Genomic DNA, 18,787 nt, shown 5'->3' with positions numbered 1-18,787 from the left:
TTTCAAGCATGCGGAATAAAACAAACCACCAATGCAACGGATGCTCTGCCTCAAAACGTATTTAATGGAGTAAGAATTGGCAGAAAGTGTCTTTCTTAAAAGAACTCACATACTCTTTTTTTTTTTACTTTTAGGACATCTGCAACTGCCGTTACAAAGAACGTACTGTTGCATGCAGTATACATAAAACTTGGTAATACCTATTGTCATAAGATTGCACCTTTGCCACTTTGACCCTCTTGTTCATAGAGCTGTCGCAGAGGATTGTGGGTCAGGACAGCAGGAAAAGTATGTCTTGCATACTGCAAAATGCCACGGGATGCAGTAGGACATCCTGGTATTTTTGGCATAGACATACTTTGTATTCGGACGTACTTAACCTTTATTTATGTTATACTAAAGTAGTAGTATGTATGGTAGTATTGCTTTTAGAAAGCACCCCTAATTATTTCAGAATGTGCCAGTGTTGAATTTATTATTATCTAAATGACTTTTTTGGGTCCTATAATATTTATATAACAGTGAGAAAGCACCTCATAAACACCTAAAACGATGACTCCTTCAGATGATGTCACCCCCCTGGTGTCTCCTTTGTATTGTGACCAGCAACAGAAGGAGAAACCGTGAGCGGAGCTAACAGCCCAGAGTCTGAGAATGGCAGGAAGGAAGGAAAGGAGGAAAGTGAGCGAGGGATGGAGGTGTAGCACCGGCTCGGAGCTGCTGAGATTTAAAATGTGCGTCTCTGTGAGAGTGTGTGTGTGTGTGTGTGTGTGTCCCATAGAGCGGTGTGTTTATAAATCACAGAGTCAGGCAGTGTGTGTCTTGCAGGGCCGGTGTTTCCTGCAGTGTAATCTGAGTCTGTGGTGGAATGTGTGAACCACATCCGACTCCACTCCACTCGAGCCCCCGACTCACTCAATATCCCACTGTAAACAACCCGGCTCTGCCAGGGTTTCTGGAACGGGACAGGTAGAGTCTCTTTTACCCCCCCCCCCCTCCCAAAACAAAAAACACAGAGTACAGGAAATGCTTCAAAATAAAAGCACATCGAGTCGAGTGGTCAGCGAAAATCAGTCCTAGAAGGTGATAGAACTTTGTGTGTGTGTGTGTGTGTGTGTGTGTGTGTGTGTGCGTGTGTGTGTGTGTGTGTGTGTGCGTGTGCGTGTGCGTGTGCGTGTGCGTGTGCGTGTGCGTGTGCGTGTGCGTGCGTGCGTGCGTGCGTGCGTGCGTGCGTGCGTGCGTGCGCGATTTAGACCAGGAGGTTAATTGTCGTGTGACCTCTCTGGCTTGTTATCTTGATTGGGTAATTAATTCTAGGGCCGCTCTCTTCGGTCGCCCCAGTATTCACACACTCGTATGTCTCTTATTCGCACACACACACACACACTTTCGAACCCTCCTGAACTCAGGAGCCCCCGCATTCCTGTAACCCTAAAGCTGCTCTGTCGCATTACTTTCCTCTCTCTCTCTCTCTCTCTCTCTCCCCCTCTCTCTCTCCCCCTCACTCACTCTTGCTCAATTTATTTCTCTTTCTCACTCAATCATTCTCGGAGCTCGCTCGTCCGTCATATTCTGCTCCCTCCCACCTCAACTGCTTGGCTCATCTCGAGCGGTGGATGGAAGCATTCACATGTTGTACGCACGCAAAAGTAGCAGTACCAGAGAGTAAAGTCCCGCATTACAACTGTATTTAAAGAGAAACTACGGTTTTGGGTTTTACCTTCGTAGCTCCAGTCGTGGGTTCCATCGGTTGCAGTAACACTGCACAGGCAGTCAGACATCAGACAGGTTGGCAACAACAGTCTAGTTAGGTCATCTAACCCGCGGTTTTTGATGGTAATACCTTAAGTGAACGCTCCGGCAATGTTGCTAATAATACCTTCTGACAGTTAAACCGTGAGTGTGCACAGTGACAATTATGGTGGTTTAACCGGTAAATCAGTGAGCAGATTTCCACCCTGATGGACAATAAAGAGGAATTCTATTATATGTAATATTTAATAACTGTAATTGATGATAACCACTAACATTTTAGAAAATAGTCTTACCTTTTTACCTGTATTTGTTTTATTATTACTGCTGCATTAACACCTGAGCTTATTGTAATGACTTTATATAAACTTTATATAGAGAGTTTAACCATGTGTGTTTTCTCTTGTCTGAAAAGTATGAAATGAAGTATATAAAATAGCATAAAATAGAAATGTTCAAGTAAATCACAAGTACCTCAAAACTGTACTCAAGTGTAGTTACTTTTCACTGCTTCTCTCTCACCTCGCCTTTTTGAGACTCTCTGGATTTTAGGGCAGGCTCTGCTCTGTAGGATGGAGCGACCACTTCCTCTGAGCGGCAGACAGCTTGCTGTTTTTCTCCCGGCTTTATCACTCTATCACCAGCCAACAGGCAGAGAGAGAGAGAGAGAGAGAGAGAGAGTTAGTGTGTGTGTGTGTGTGAGAGAGAGAGAGAGAAGGAGTCTCTCCTACACACTCACGCTCTCTCAGGTTCTGGCTCTCCCTGTTTGGGCACGATGAGAACGGCAGATTATTGGGGCTGATAAGATGAGGAATGCTGCTCAGAGAGGAAACGCCGTTCTGGAGGAGATGTAGCCTATAGAAGACTGTTCCCTCCTCCTCCTCCTCCTCCTCCTCCCCATATGTCATCCACACGCCACCCCCCAACACCAACACCGGGCTTTTCCTCTCCTTCTGTCTCCCTTCATGCTCCACGCTGGTGTGGCAGGCAGGATAGAGACGGGGGTGGGGGGAGAGCAGGGATTGAAATCCTTTGACCCGGGACGGATGGGCATGCCCATTCAAGCCTCCTTCTTTCTCCTGCTCGTCCTCCTTTTACCTGCTACCTTTACTTCATTTACGTTCAGTAATGAGATGATAAACGAATTCACTGCTCAGCAACGTCACTGTAAAAAAAAAAGAAAGAACCACTTTCCACTAAAGAAATGGTCTCGAGGAAAAAGAGTCTGACAGAAGTTTGTAGATTATCCGACTGTATCTGGGAAAATACGGTTGAGTTTTATCATTTTTCACCAAATTGTGGAGTGAAGGAAAAGACGGATATCTCAAAAGTTGGGCTGAAAAATCCACTTTCCTACGGCTTAAATACAGCGAGAGGAAAGTGAGAACCTTTAGTTAAACAACCATATTTAAACCATTTAATCCTTTATTCAATCCGAGAACATTTTTCTCCTTAACCATAGAAAAACAAAATCTGTGTCGATGTAATTTCCACCTTGTTGCGTATCATGATTTATTTATTTTTTGGCTGAATTTGTTGCTTAAAGGCTCGTTTACGAGGATGCTTCGATCTCGGCCATTTTGAGATCATAACTTTTTGTTGTTTAACTAAATTATACCAATTATTAGAGGTATCCATGTCAACTCAGGCATGAGATAGGATAATATAATTTGCAGCATTACAGCAGCAAAGGGGTTAGTTTATTTAACAGCTCTTAGTAAAAAAAAAAAAAAAAAGATATAATAATAATATGTAGAGAAAGAAAGTAGTAAACGTTTTAAAAAAGCGGTAAACCATAAAAAACTAATAACAATCGAGACAAATAGAGAGTAGAAACCGAAGAAAGGCAGTAAAAAGTAAGTAAGGAGTCAGGATTTGACACAGTGTTCTTGAATGTGGTCGGCCCCCAAAGGTAGCTTCCTCTAGCCTCCTCTGTACCTCAGGTCTCGCTGCCCGGCCATGTCTCTGTAGTGACAGCTAGTGTTTGTGTAGGTGTTAGTGTGTGTGTCAGTGTGTCTGTGCGTCAGCGTGGCTGTGTGTGTGTGTATGAACGTATACATATGTGTGTGTGTCTCTGTGCATGATTGTGGGAGGGTTGGGTTCTTTTAACCTTTATCTCCTGATTTGATTTGATGTTTCTCTTTTTCTGTTCATCTCTGTAACTCGGCACATTTCAATTTGCAATTGTATGAAAAGCGCCGTATAAATAAAGGTTGATCTGATGATTTGATTTGAATCTGAATCCAGAGTTGAAGCTGCTTGTTGAACACTTCATTTTTAATGCCCTGAGGTTTCTGTGGATCCAAATGTTGTGTGTTTCTTTTCTCTGGTTGTGTTGTGTGTTTCCTTTCTATCCTGTTAACTGTCTCACAGCCCCTTAGATTTGTCCTGCAACCCCTGACCTAAGAGACTGAATATTTAAATGTCTTTGATCACGACTTCCACCACACTGTGAGCGTTTAGATCACATATAAAGCAAAAGCGGAGAGCCGGAGAGGAGGGAGGAGGTCGTACGTTAGCATGTTCAGGGAGCAGCTGAGGTGAAAAAGAGCCGTAGACTAATAAATAGAGTGTTGCGAGCTGAGAGTTGCAGACAGCAGTTTTTGTGTGGAACTACCTCGCCTCACCCCGACACCGCCGAGAGCTCCGCCAAGGCCTGAATTAGACCACATACACCACATCCACTGTGTATGTGCGTGTGCTACGCTGCTAAACAGCCCCTAAAATGGGGGTTGGTATGTAACCTATGTAGTCTGTATGTATTGGTGTGAGTGTTTGTGTATCATGGGGGCTGATGGGTGGCTGCGTGTAGATTGTTCTTGCGATAGAGCCCGAGACTAGAGGGCAGGAGGGCACCGACGTCATTTTGACTCTGGTTTGAATAATCTAGATACACTGTCGCCGTGCTGTTCGCAGCCAGGGGTGTCACGATAGGAGATTTTGATATCACGGTTATTGTCAGAGGAAATATCACGGTGTCACTGTCTTCTTTAGGATTATTCCTCAGGGAATTTATGACTTACACTATCAACTATCTTCCCCGGAGTTGTTTGTGCTTCGTCGTCTCGCAGGTCTCTGCTGATCGTGGTGGTGCCTGCTGCCGTGGTCCTGCATGACGCTTCCTGCTGCTATTATTGGATTTTCTTTAACCTTATTTATTGATTTTATATTATTAGTTATGCTAACAGCAAGTAGTAATAGTAGTGGTAGTAGGCATCGCAAAATCCTGCAGGACCATTGGACCAGCACTCTTGGTTTACCACTTTGGTGCTGACACAGCGCCCAAACTGCTCCCCTATGGTTATGAAACTGTGGCATCAGGTGACTGCAGTTTTGGCAAAGCCAGTTAATCTCGACGTTGCTAGACACAACGACTGTGTTGTAGTGATGTTCTGCTGTTGCGTTCCCAGATCTCAGAAATTAACTTGAGTCTTGTGCCTCAAAATATGAGAAATGTTTCAGTAGTTTGGGAAAAAATATATAATAATAATAATAATATATTTTCTGTTAATTCTGTTAGTCATCTTGCTGTGTTGCTATCACTTCGGGGCATCGTTAACACCAAGATTGACACATTGCACACATTTCACACTGTTGCACATACACACACATATTTGTGGAATAACATTTTACCCTTTACTACGGGGCACTGCAACCTCAGGGTTTCAAACGGGTCCAGTTTAACTCAAAATCATATCTCCTCATGAAATAAATGTGCTGTGTCTTTAAACAGTGACCTCTGAAGTGAATTTGTGCAAGTACAATAAACAATACTGTCCATTACTCTGACGTGCAGACCTCGGTCAGTACAGAGACTCATAGCTGTATCATAGATAAGAGTAAACATGCACACAGCTATTGCAACACATTGAGTAACCGCGAAGGCCGTAACCGTAAAGGCATTAAACACAGGGGCATTTTCAGTCGTGGGTTGCCTGTTTTGCAACTCATCTACCCTCGTCTGAAGATGCATGTAGCAATGTTAGCGCTGGTAAATTGGAAGCAGATTGTTCCTCTAAAAAAAAAACTGAGAACAAGAAGCTGTTCAACAATCATCATCTACCTAAACATCAAGGCTGGGTGTCAAAGCCCGGACAGGCCCCTCAGTGCTTTACCGAGATTACACCACAATTAAGATAAGACTGGATGACATTTTCCCCTCCCTCCTTTTCTCGCTCATTCTCTCTCTCTCCCTCTCTCTCTCTTTTCTTTTTGTAGTATGATTGTGAAGAATGTTGTTTAAAGATTGTTTAAAGAAGGGAAATGATGTTTGCCTTTGATGTCTCCTGGAATATGAAACACCCAGAGGCTGACAGAGAAACACTCATCACACACACACACACACACACACACACATACATGCACACACACACACACACACACACACACACACACACACACACACACGCACACACGCACACAGAGCGTTACTTCACTCAAACTATATTATACAAACGCACAAACAGACTAAACACACATTTCACTTTTCACTGCAAATGACCCAACTGCACAGTTTCAGTTTGACCTCAGTGGAAGTGAACAGCCACCTGAGCCCCCCCAACACAAACACACACACACACACATGCTCGCTCTCTCTCTCTCTCTCTTTTTCCCCCTCCCTCCATCTCTCACTCTCTTAGTCTGCAGCTTTCTGCTGACTCCAGGAATTATGATCTGTTTCCCGTCCGCAGGAATAATAGAATACAGGAGGAGGAGGGGGGTCGGCAGCAGCTTAGTGGAACAGTAGTGAGGGGTCCAGCTCCACTGCGGTTACACTCTGTGTGTGTGTGTGCGCGCGTGTGTGTGTGTGTGCAAATGAGTTTGTATCCAGATGTGCGAATGTGCGATATTTTCCTCTACATTTCCATAAACTTCACACATTAAAGGATTATCCTTGGCCGTGGACACACACACACACACACACAAACACACAGAGAAAAAAAAACCCAACCAATTTAAACCTTGATTAACGGCCATAACTCGGCGGCCTCCTCCCGTTATCTTGACAGTAAACGTCTCACGTATACAAGCGCGCGGCGGGGCTGCGGATCTCTCGCTGCCAGAGAGCCTTCTAGGCACTTAACACTATCGGCAGTTAGATCCAGCCGCTCGAGTGTGTTTGGAGTGTGTGTGGAGTGTGTCCTCAGCCGCGTAAATATTTATCACACGGCTCCCTCAGGAATTTTAATGAGCACTGATGGAGAGCAATCAACACAGCGGAGCCTCAGTGGAGGCGAGGAGACTCCGAGTGAGGTGACACTTTGTGACGTGATGTTTTGGCTTTTTTAATATCACTTTCACGGTTTTCCTGTGGAGATTCACACTTTCCTGCTTTTCTCATAATTGTTTCCTGTTGTGTTTTATGTGTGTGTGGCGTGTCTATGGAGATCGTTTAAGATTTGAGGGTGTGTGTGTGTGTGTGTGTGTGTGTCTGTGTGTCTGTGTGTGTGTGTGTGTGTGTGTGTGTGTGGTAGTGTACATACTCATCAGTGTGACAGGGCCACCCTTTAGAGGTCACTCAACACATTGTGTGCAGGCCAAGCTGCACGGGGAGTCAGGGAAGGAAACCTGAGCTATAACTCACACTGCTCTCTCGCTCTCTCTCTCGCTCTCTCTCTCTCTCTCTCTCTCTCTCTCTCCCTCTCTCTCTCTCTCCCTCTCTCTCCCTCTCTCTCACACACACAACCACACACACTCTGTACCTGACCTTTGACCCCTGGCTGGGAGCGGCTAATAACTGTCTTGGATTCCTAAAGACACAGTATCTCACAATTCATCTAAATGTATTTCAGTGATGCTTTATTAACTTGGAGAAAAAAAATAAACATGAATGTGATTTGTGTTACCGAAGTATGCGAACACACAGGGACACAAACATTTAACCTTTTCAGCCCCAATCATCACAAATCAAAATCAAAACCACAGAAACTGCATTTAAACTTCTGGTGAGGTGCCAAATAAATCAGGCTGGAACAAGCCGACGCAGAGTCAGCGCAGTGCCGTCATGCAAACAATACCATTGTTTACTACCTAAAAGCAACTGAAGGGGAAACATCAGAGTTAAAAAAATGGATTTTGAGGTGTTAAAAATGTAATAACACATGCACCTTTAATTATATACAATAGGAAATGTTCAGAGTTAATTTGGAAAATTCTAAATATGAATAAGCCGACAGTGGTTTGATTAAGATTCACTTGAGGGGCGGCAGTAGCTCAGGTGACTTGGCTGGGAACTGTAGGGTTGCTGGTTCAAGTCCCTGTGTGGACCATGTATGGAGCGTGGACTGGTGGCTGGAGAGGTGCCAGTTCATCTCCTGGGCACTGCAGAGGTGCTGTTGAGCAAGGCACCGAACCCCCAACTGCTCGGGGCGCCGGTCACTGGCAGCCCCCTCGCTCTGACATCTCTCCATTAGTTGCATGTATATAGGTCCTGTCTGTGCATGTGTGTATTTCGGGCCTGTGTGTGTGTGTGTGTGTGTGTGTGTGTGTGTGTGTGTGTGTGTGTGTGTGTGTGTGTGTGTGTGTGTGTGTGTGTGTGTGTGTGTGTGTGTGTGTGTGTGTGTGTGTGTGTGTGTGTGTGTGTGTGTGTGTGTGTGTGTGTGTGTGTGTGTGTGTGTGTGTAACATGAATAATAATAATTTGAAAAAATTCAATCTACCCGTTGCGGGATAAATAAAGTACTTATTCTTCTTCTTCTTCTTCTTCTTCTTGATAGCACAATAAAAAAAAAGTGCTTTATGAAATTAAAATAAATATTGAGACCATGTTGATCGGTATTCCCTGGATTGGACACACACAAAAATGATTTAGTCAAATGAACCCAACCCTTTTGATTTGTGACCCTTGAAGAAAAGTCTGCTCTTGACCCTTTCTCTCTTCCAAGCTCGTTTCAAACGTTTTAAAGCCCTGAAGGAGTCAAACTCAAGGGTGTTTAAAGACAAAGACGCTGCTGAGCGATGCACGTCTACACAGCCCAAATACATTTTTGTTTATTTAAGTAAGACAGCAGGTGACAAATACTTAAGCTGGCCCATTTTTTTTATGTTAATATTATTATTATTATTATATTATTATTATACATGTTACACACACACAGGACCTATATACATGCAACTAATGGAGAGATGTCAGAGCGAGGGGGCTGCCAGTGACCAGCGCCCCGAGCAGTTGGGGGTTCGGCGCTTGCTCAACAGCACCTCTGCAGTGCCCAGGAGATGAACTGGCACCTCTCCAGCCACCAGTCCACGCTCAATTCATGGTCCACACAGGGACTCGAACAGGCGACCCTCCGGTTTTAATTTTTAGAGAACGAGACAAAAGAAAAAGCAGAGCTGAGAGATGAACAAACCGTCATTGTAACTTGGTTATACTAACAAACGTGGGTCATCGTGTCAGAGATGATTCCATAGGAAAGTTATAGACTACCACACAGAGGAACACAGTAGTGTATGTGGCGAGCCCTGACCGTCATACCAGCTAGAGCGTCACTGGAAATGTCCTGGAACATAATCTCTAGAAAAGAGTGGGAACCCTGTGTAAGAGTAATAATTCATAATTTTGAAGAAAGAAAGACAGCCAGCGGTATGCACATGACCACGTGTGTCTTATTTCCTGCCTCTAGCTGAGACTGGGGGCCTTTTGTGCTTTAAAAGTAAGCGGTAAGTCGAGGCGATGCTGGTGGAGGTGCTTTAGAAACTGGCCAGTGACAGATTTGTGACTCTTGAGTCTGAGCGAGCTACGAATGATGAAGCTCTCTCTTGTTTTTGAGCTGGAAGTGTGTCCCCACCTGCACACACTTATGCCAGCTCACACACCTCGTCACAGGGTAGAACGCAGCCTCCTCCGTGTCCCCGCAGACAGTGTCATGGCTCTGGAGGGAGGTTTCCTCTTCGCCCCTTCTGCGTGTCCCCGCCGCTGTCGTAATAGCAATTCATCCTGGGTATTAAAAGCTCAGGATCAGGGTTGAGTTCTTCCATCCGAAGCCCAGCGAGGTGAAGGGTCAGAACATCTGGGTCAAGCCGGAACATCTGGGTCTGCTGGGGACATGGAGACCGAGGGCTCCAGACTCTCACAGCATTCTCGGCCCCTTTATCTGATTTTCTTTGAAGTCTCTGTATTTCCAGCCTCATGTCCACTACTGTACAAATACCAGAGACGCTACTGGACTTCCCAAACCACATCATAGTCTCCCAGCATGCATCCCTCAGAGAGAGAGAGAGAGAGAGAGAGAGACGAGAGACGAGAGTTGTTTTCTTGAGATCGTTTCATGTGTCTCCTGTAAGTGTGTGGGTTTCCAGTAGGAAGCAAACCAAATAAAATTAGGGAAATTTAATATTTTTTCTGCCTTTCCTTAAAAGTTGTGTGTGTGTGTGTGTGTGTGCGTGCTTGTGTGCGTGTGCTAGTGTGCCCTTATGTGTTTGGAGGTCAGCCCCAGTGTGCTGTGTGATTTATTGAAAGGCCTCGCAGTGATACCAGAATTCCTTTACGTTAAATGCCTGCTCTGAGTGCCTTTTACTGCCTGTGTGCTTTATGGACCATGATCACACTCTATCCGTCTCTCACTTTTACATTTCAAAAAGATTATTTTTTATGGCGTCTCGCGTCTTTATCAGAGCTGAGAGTGTCAGGGAAAAGGCAAGGAGGAAAAGATAGGGTGAACGACAGACCATGTATTTGGCAAGCAGATATTGAAGTTCAGTTTTATTATTAGAGCTGAAGAGAACTCTTCATGTCGGAGCGTGAGTTTGTACCATCAAGGTTACGGCAATAACAGTCCTATGGAGAGCCAAGGCCGTGTTCCCTCTCTTAGCTAGCTTAGTACAAACTAAATGAGAAAGTAAGTCATTTGCCATTGCACACAAACCATAGTCATAGAAGCATTTTCTGATCTGGTGCACAGTTACGTCTATTACGTATTGTTTGGGTTCTAAAAACCAAACTATTTGGTTCAGTTTAAAGAGACATTTTGCTGAGTTTAAAGCAGCTCTGTGTCATGGCAGTGTGTGCAGATGAACAGCTTGTAGCGTAGGTTATCCACCAGGTTGTCATCCCAGTTAATGCGAACCTCAGCCTCATTGCTATGCAGCGAGGAAAACACCGTTCGTCTGCGCTCACTGCCGATTTTAAACCGGCTCTGTGTCGTGGCAAAGTATCCTCCTTAAGGAAAAACTGTAGTCACGGTTAGCAGATACCAAGAGTAATGGGATGTGACTAACGGTCCTCCTCTCTAAGACGTTTTCCAGCACTATAACAAGGTTATGCTACTTCTGCCTTTGCTTCTGCGTGAAAAAGTCACATTTCTCATGGCAACAAGGGGTCGTTTTTTCAGGTTAGGGTAAAGATAGGTGTTTTCTTTCATTTGAACAAATGACTACTTTACTACCGTACTTCCTGAGGATGGTCTTAAAACAATTAGCTATAGAATAGGCATTCATTTGTCATAAAATATGGACTTTAAATACCAAGAATATGTTATAACTTCCCAACATCACCAGTTGAGTTACAGATGCCAGTGTAACAGAGGCCACTAGCCTTAGTTCCAGTTAGATGGTGAACCACAGGAGCGTAACCACCACTTGAATAGTCCTAAAAGTGATTTATCAGTTCAACCAATTAACACATTATTTTAAAAAATGGTTAAATCTAAGAGTTTATTGGTTATCCTATACTGTCTAAGAGTTTATTGGTTATCCTATACTGTTCTGTTTTTTCTGTTATACCTCCCTCGTGTTTTTGTAAGCTGCTGGAAACTGAATTTCCTTGCGGGAGTCCTCCCAAAGGGATCAATAAAGAGAAGTCTAAGTCTAAGTCTGTCCTCAATGGGGAAACAAACAGCATATTTAATATTAGGAGAGCATCCAATTACCTGGGACGCCGCTATAAGAACATCCAATCAGAACTTTGCTTATTTTGCCGTGCAGATTATTGTGAGGTGAACTCAGATGTTAAGCTTTGTCTTTCATTAATCTAGCAACTTGAATCAAGTCATTTTTGTTTTTTTTTCCATAGCAGCAACTACTGAGGCTAATGGTTACCATCAGATATCCGTCAGAGACATCATAACAAATAAGACTCTGGTCACAACTTTTTCCAGCTTTGGTTTCCAATATGAACCCATTTGCATGCACTTTCTCCTCGTCCTAATTCCTACTCACGATACACATCAGTTCTCAGAAGCTGTGACGCTCACCCACAGGCCTGTAACGCGGTCTCAGATGGGGAGTGGGCGTACTTCATATTGTCATTTAATCTGTAGAATATGTCTGATGCTCGCAGGGTGAGGGAAACATTTTGTCACAGCTAATCTTCGGCTCCCTTCCACCAGTTGTTGTTATTCTCACCGCTGCATATTTTCATACATGGGCAGAGCGCTGCTTTAAACAGGATGTACCAAAACGTTGGGTTCGGTTCCAAATCGGATCCATATGAAGATTATATTGTGCCCCCCATCTGTTAGTAGTTGGCGTTGAATTATTTGCTACATGCTCTGTTTGGGGTGAGTTCACTTGGCCGCGGAGCGCTCTTGTTAGCAGTCTGGAAGCAGCTTTTGTTCCACTGAGCCGCGCTGTGCAAACGGATCTGCCAGGGTGAGATTGTCTGTCACCTGCAGAAATCCTGGTTGAGAAAGACCAGGCGCTGGATTAGCTTCCTGGATGCTGAACCGTGTGGTTGTCGGCTAAGACGGCAGATTTAAAAGACAAGAGTCTGATTTCAACAGATGTTGTGCTGCCAAGCTCGGATGGAGATTTCAGAGGCCTGGCATGAAGACGACGATGATGACAAAGATGATTATAATACACGGCACAACTCTTCCTACTTCCTGTTAGCGCTCGGTATCATTTCAAATGTTTCGACATTGTTGCCAATACAATACCTGAGTGTTTAGATTTTTGGAATATGTTGCTTTAAGGAATAAAAACATTCTGCAGCTTCACAAGAATGATGGATAAATACATTTTAAAGAAATATCTGATCAGGAATAAGTTTTAAAAAACAACACTAACAATTTGACAAAGCATTTGCGTTTGTGACATTTCTGTTGACACGTATAGAGGTTTGACGCAAAGCACTACTTCCTGTCTCCAGTCTCTCAATGATTTTTAGCCAGTCAGCAAAGAGAGCAGCTGTGTTTTTGTTTTGTTTGTTTGTTTGTCTGTTTGTTATTTAGCAGCAGTGGAGTCTCAAAAACTCCAAACAAACAAACAAAAGGCCTCATAGGCCAATGTGCCAATATCTTCCTACGTTTTTCTTAAGTTGGTTCTTGAGAAATCTCCTCGGAAAAGTCTGCGTCACATTCCTGACATGTTCTTAAACCACAGCATTGTTTGCACCTGTGTCCCAATAACGAAGAATCCCATTGTCCCCATAAGTTCAATTAAGTCGCATATTAAACACTCAGCCGAGAAATGGCTTCTTAAGAACGGTTGGTGAATAAGCCTCAAAGATCATCGTTCATGCCACATTAATAATCGGTAATGATTTTCTGTGTCTGCTTCGGCACGGGCTTTTACTAAAACGATGATTCTCATGTCTTTGGGACTTAATAAACCCTTGACCAATTTACGCTTTCCACATTTGAGCGGCCACAAAGGGTCTTTGTGGGGTAAATATCGTCATAAGCCTGTGTCCGTGGGAGCTCATGTGGATATGTGGCTAGGTCGCTAGAATAATGACTTCATACACAAGACGTATCAAGAGTCTTTGTATTGGTTACAGTGCATTTTAAGTGCGCTTGGTCGTTGTTGCCAAAGCGAGGCGGCTCAGGTAGGGTTCTCACCTAGGGCTCTTTTTTTGGCATCACCCTCTGACTTTAACTTTAACTTGCACACTACCACCTGCACTGGTCATGCAAATACACTCACTTATATTTCATGTATATAATCTAATGCCATATGTTTAGTCTTGCTTGTGTTCATGTTGATATTTATGTAGGCGCCGTCAAATCAAGTCAAACTCCTTGTAATGAAAATTGCCTGGCAATAAACCTGATTCTGATTCTGACTGGCTCATATCAGATAGGAGCCGTCCTCTTTTCATTCAGCAACCAATCAACAAGGGACGTACAGTAGAAACCGTGGGTCACTCGACTCTTAAACCAGGTTTAGTTTCTGCTTAAAGTGTGTTCTCTGTTACACTTGACTTCTGACCAGCTCCAGTGTTCGTGACGAGACCGGTTGATGTTTCTTTTATGCCAGCTACGAAATGCTCTCCATTACAAACCCTAATCAATATAATTATGAGGCAAGTGGATTATTTAATTGTGGAGTAAGTCACCCTATAATAATTACGCTCAGCCCCGTGATGAATTATGTCTCGTTGCTGCAGGTAATTAGTCTGAAAATGTTTCCAGTTATGGCTTCAGAGCCAAAAATGGATGTGAGTAATGTACAGAGCTGCTCACATGAGAAAGAGCTGTTTGTGCTGCCGTTACAGACGCAGACAGAATCTGGGCTGTAGCTTTCATCGACTGGCCTCTACCGTGCAGCGCGTGGAGCTAAAAATAAAAAGACCCGGGACTGAACCGTGTTTTCAGACTGAGCCGCGTCGCAGACCGAATCAGCCTGTACTTGTTCACCGTGTGTATGCTCAGTGTTCTTTGCCTTTGTGTGTAATCAGAAGAGTGTGATTAAGCGCCGCGGAGCCTCACTTGAGATGTGGGTCCCTGCTCTCTCAAAGGCTGAACTATGCCAGTGCTGCTGTGAGCGTTCCTCTGTAATAAGATCACCCAGAAAAGACGTTTTCAAGAGGTTCAGCGTCCGATAGAAAAACACTGCTCTCCTTTTACAACATAGAGCTGCCTGTCTACTTCTGGTGTCATGGTTTAACGTATTCCCACCAACATCTCCGTATTATATCTTACAAAAAGTTATCCACAATTTGTGTGATATCTTATAAAATATAACATTTTAACGCGGTTAAAGTGAAATTCCGGCGTAAAAAATCATCCCAGGGTCTTTCTTGGCAAATTCAGTCATCAAATAAGCCATCGAGACAATTTTTGTGTATGAATGATTAACAGAGATAAAGCAAAGCATCTTACTTCCAATTAATGTAAATATAACGCCACAGTATCCAGTAATTTAGACCATTCTGTGGTACCACTTGGGGGTTACCCACTTCCTGTTTCAACATGGCAGCGCCCCCTCTGCACAAAGCCAGCTCCATAAAGAAATGGTTTCCTCAGTTCGGGGTGGAACAACGTAACCGGCCCACACAGAGCCCGGACCTCGACCCCGTCAAACACCTTTGATATGAACTTTGTTTTTGCTCATGTTTGAGCGTCTGATTTCACCTGTCGTTAGCTTCACGGACACACTAATGATCAGGTTGTATCATGTTTGCATTATGTTCGCCACAGTCATTTGTTTTTACTGAAAAGTAAAAGATAACAGGGCCTTTTTTCAACTTCTTCTTGTCTTCACTCTTAATCTCTACGGACATCACAAACCTTCTTCGCTGTAGCAGCCGTGTTTCAGAAAGGGCGCGTCAGCTACAGTGGCTACGTGCACATGCTCCGTAGATGCACTGAAATCCCTTAAAGCGTAGCTAAATCAACTCTAATGCTCTTGTGGCTGAATTGAAGCAAATCCCTGCAGCTAGTTTCCAAAAGTCTTGTGGAAAGCTTTTCCCCAGAAGCCTGCAGGCTGTCATAGCTGTATGGGTTTGGAGTGAGATGCTCAGCAACCTTACGTGAGTGAGATGCTTGGGTGTCCGTATACTTTTGGCCAAAGAGTGTGTGTGTAATTTTGATCTAACAACAAAGAAAGAAAGGGGAAGACCAGTGCATACTTCACCATGACTGTGTTAAAGATTAACAAACTAAAAAGGAAGAAAAAGGAAAAATCTTCTTGGAAAAGTCGTTCATTTTGGAATCAGCTGTAAAATTAAAGAACACGGTATCAGTTAATTGAAGAAGAGAAAAAAGAGATTCTGTGGTATCAGGTTTCACCACAGCGTTTTATTAGACCCCTCGAGGCCAACATGTGTGTTTCTGATACAAACTTAACACGGCTGAGGCCTGAGAGATGAAGAAAAACAAAACAAAGCTTGAGACGGAACGAGAGAACCAGAGAGAGAGAGAGAGAGAGAGAGAAAGGAAGCTTCCCAAACGCAGAGAACGTACAGGGGAGAGGGTTTTTTTCCCGTCTCTTTGGTGGTCCAAAGAAAGGGTCTCGTTGGATCTTGAACCCGGTGCAAAACACAACGGGGGGGGGGGTAAGGGGTTGAGGAGGTAGGGAGGGTGAGTGGGGGGTCCTGGGCTGGAGTGGGGGGTTACACCACCAGAGTCCCACAATTCATCATTCTCTGGCACCGACGGGGGCCGTCTGGACAGATCGGTGGTGGGGAGCCGAGAGGGGGGATTGATGGCCGGCGAGACTCTGTGACCTCCCTTTTTTCCCCGAGAGAGGGGAGAGAGCAATCATCACCCTCCGTCCCTCGCATCCTGTTGAAGACGTCAAGTTTTGGACGTCGAGTCGAGCCCAGTATGTCTTCATACGAGGACGACGCATCGGCCGGCTGCAGGATTCTCCTCCTCGTAGACATCCGATCAGACATGACAGATGATTTGTTTTTCTTTCTTCCCTCTCTCTCTCCTCCCCCCTCCCTTCTCCCTTCTCCCTTTCTCTCCCTTCTTTCTGTCTTTTTAACAGGACTACCTACAAGGCGACAGCACCAAAGCGTATCAGAGGTTGGGTTGGAAGCCAAAGGTTACTTTCGAGGTGAGTGTCACACATCCGATAAGAGCTGGACGACGCGGTCGAAATCAATGTGACGACGTGAATGAGGATATTTTACCACGCAAGCACAGACAGGGGAGGATTTTATAATATGACAATACCTGAAGAGTATCTTCGAAGGCCTGAGAGGGTCGAGCTAGGAAAGAGGGGACTCTGGAGAACAAAGTGTCCACAGGTCCATATTTATTCCCTTGCCAGGGAGGTGGGTGGAGTTAGCAGAGTATGTGGGTGTGATAGAGAGATGAAGGATGTGATATTTCTTGTATAGTGAGTGAGTGTAGCCTGGTTTTTGTGACTAGACTACGGAGGCCTGTGTAATCCACACAAGACGCATCAGAGAAAATAAATAACGTAGCAACAAAAAGGAGTACGGGCCTCCTCTTCCGTCGGGGCGTCTGGTGTCAGCCCGATGTGAAGCTGCTGTTTGTTAGAAAGGGAGGGACGTGGAGCTGCTTCCATTATTGTTAATGTCTTAAACAAAGCTGCAACGAAATAAATAATAATATGTTCAAAAGAAATCAAACTGATGGGTGACCCGACGAAGCTTGGTTGCAAATGTTCTGAGTCCCCGGTTCGATTCCCGGCTGGTCGGGTCGTTCCCCTACTCTCTTAACTCACTCCTGTCTTTCTCCACTATCGTTATAAAACACAGACGTTAAATACCCCAGAAATAATCTAAAGCAAAGATAAATACAGTGATTATTTTAACCGTGTTCAACTGTCGTGTTTATAAAGCAAAGACTCAAATAACTTTTATTATAAATCACATCTATTTTTTATTTTTTTGAGGAATATAAACCCAAAAATAACATCTCAAATATAAAAAGCAGCCAGATGAGATCCCCCTAAATAAATATGTACATACAACTGTAGATATTTTGACTGAAATCAGGAATTAACTGAAAGTAAAATAAGATCTGACACTCAGTGTTAATTTTCAGTACTTCACATTTTTCCATATTCTGTGCAGTTCGGTGCAAAAACGACCACGGAGCCTGAATCTTCAGTCAACATGAAAAATACATTTCTGCCTCTTCATCAGAAGAAGAAGAAGAAGAATTCCTTTATTTGTCCCGCAATGGGGAAATTCAATTTTCACTCTATTTTTCATTTTACACACACACACACACACACACACACACACACAGGCCCGAAATACACACATGCACAGACAGGACCTATATACATGCAACTTATGGAGAGATGTCAGAGCGAGAGTTGGGGGTTCGGTGCATTGCTCGACAGCACCTCGGCAGTGCCCAGGAGATGAACTGGCACCTCTCCAGCCACCAGTCCACGCTCCATTCATGGTCCACACAGGGACTCGAACCAGCAACCCTCCAGTTCACAGCCACACACCTATGGACTGAGCTGGCCGACCTCTTAAACCACAATTTTAATAAATGAAGACAAAGCGTTTAAGTTGCAGTCGGTGACTTTACTCTGTTTTTCTTCTCATATTTGTTTCCTGTCATTTTCATTTTCATTAGAGAAGAGTAGCCGAGGTTCCCTGCCTTTGTGAGTGTTAACGTGTGACCCCCGTGTCCCTCTGCAGGAGCTGGTCAAGGAGATGGTGGATGCGGACGTCCAGCTGATGAAGAAAAACCCAAACGCCTGAGTCCAGATCACTCGTGCGCCTGTAGGACGGAAACATTTCAGCACTCCTGAAGGAACATGTTGTTCTTTTACCTTCGTGACTTTTCCAGATGAAGTAACTGTGTCCTTAATTCCTTTTTTAATGAGGTTTCAATTCTCCTTTTATCACCTTTGTGTCCGTGTCCAGCGTCATTTCACTTTGATTTTGTCTTATTGTCTTGTAGCAGAGATGCCTTTTTTATATTTCCACACTGATCATGTCATAATTTATAGAGATGGCAGTTTATTTATGTCTGTTTGTTTTGATTATTGATGAATCGATGGACGTTCCTTGTGTCCGAGGATGAAATGGGTAAATATATGAAATGAAATAGAAGAATGAAGATAGGAAGAATAGGAATGAGCGTGGTTGTTAATGGTCTGACGGCTAAAATGAAGAAATGAACTGTTTGGTACAATAAAAACTGGCCTTTTTACACGTTGTCTTTAATGTTTTTACACAACACTGTGATAAAATATGAAAATATGAATATTAAGATGGAGGTTTCCAGGAGAAGCAGGGTTGTCTCTTATGTGTTTTTGTTTGTATGTCCTCGTTTTGTTTGTGTTTTGTATTTTTTTTCCTTTTAGGGGCTGCAGGTGAAACGAGAAGAGGTGTGTGTGTGTGTCTGTGCGTGTGTGTGTGCGCGCGTGCGTCTTGT

At 44.0% G+C, this 18,787-nt stretch overlaps 1 protein-coding gene across 1 annotated transcript in view; it reads left to right on the top strand.

Annotated features, from left to right (window-relative positions):
- The window catches only part of gmds (GDP-mannose 4,6-dehydratase), a 189,605-nt gene extending 171,045 nt beyond the window's left edge, over positions 1-18,560 (top strand). The window contains exons 10-11 of the mRNA XM_083940494.1: positions 16,404-16,472; positions 18,046-18,560. Of these exons, the coding sequence (XP_083796620.1) occupies positions 16,404-16,472; positions 18,046-18,108 (132 nt within the window). The 3' untranslated portion in view covers positions 18,109-18,560. The remainder of the gene's footprint in view (positions 1-16,403; positions 16,473-18,045) is intronic.
- The last annotated feature ends 227 nt before the right edge of the window (positions 18,561-18,787 follow it).

Source organism: Echiichthys vipera (assembly GCF_963691815.1).
Source record: "Echiichthys vipera genome assembly, chromosome: 3".
Taxonomy (NCBI): Eukaryota; Metazoa; Chordata; class Actinopteri; order Perciformes; family Trachinidae; genus Echiichthys; species Echiichthys vipera.
The sequence above is the reverse complement of the archived record's forward strand: the minus strand, read 5'-3'. Positions and strand labels throughout refer to the sequence as shown.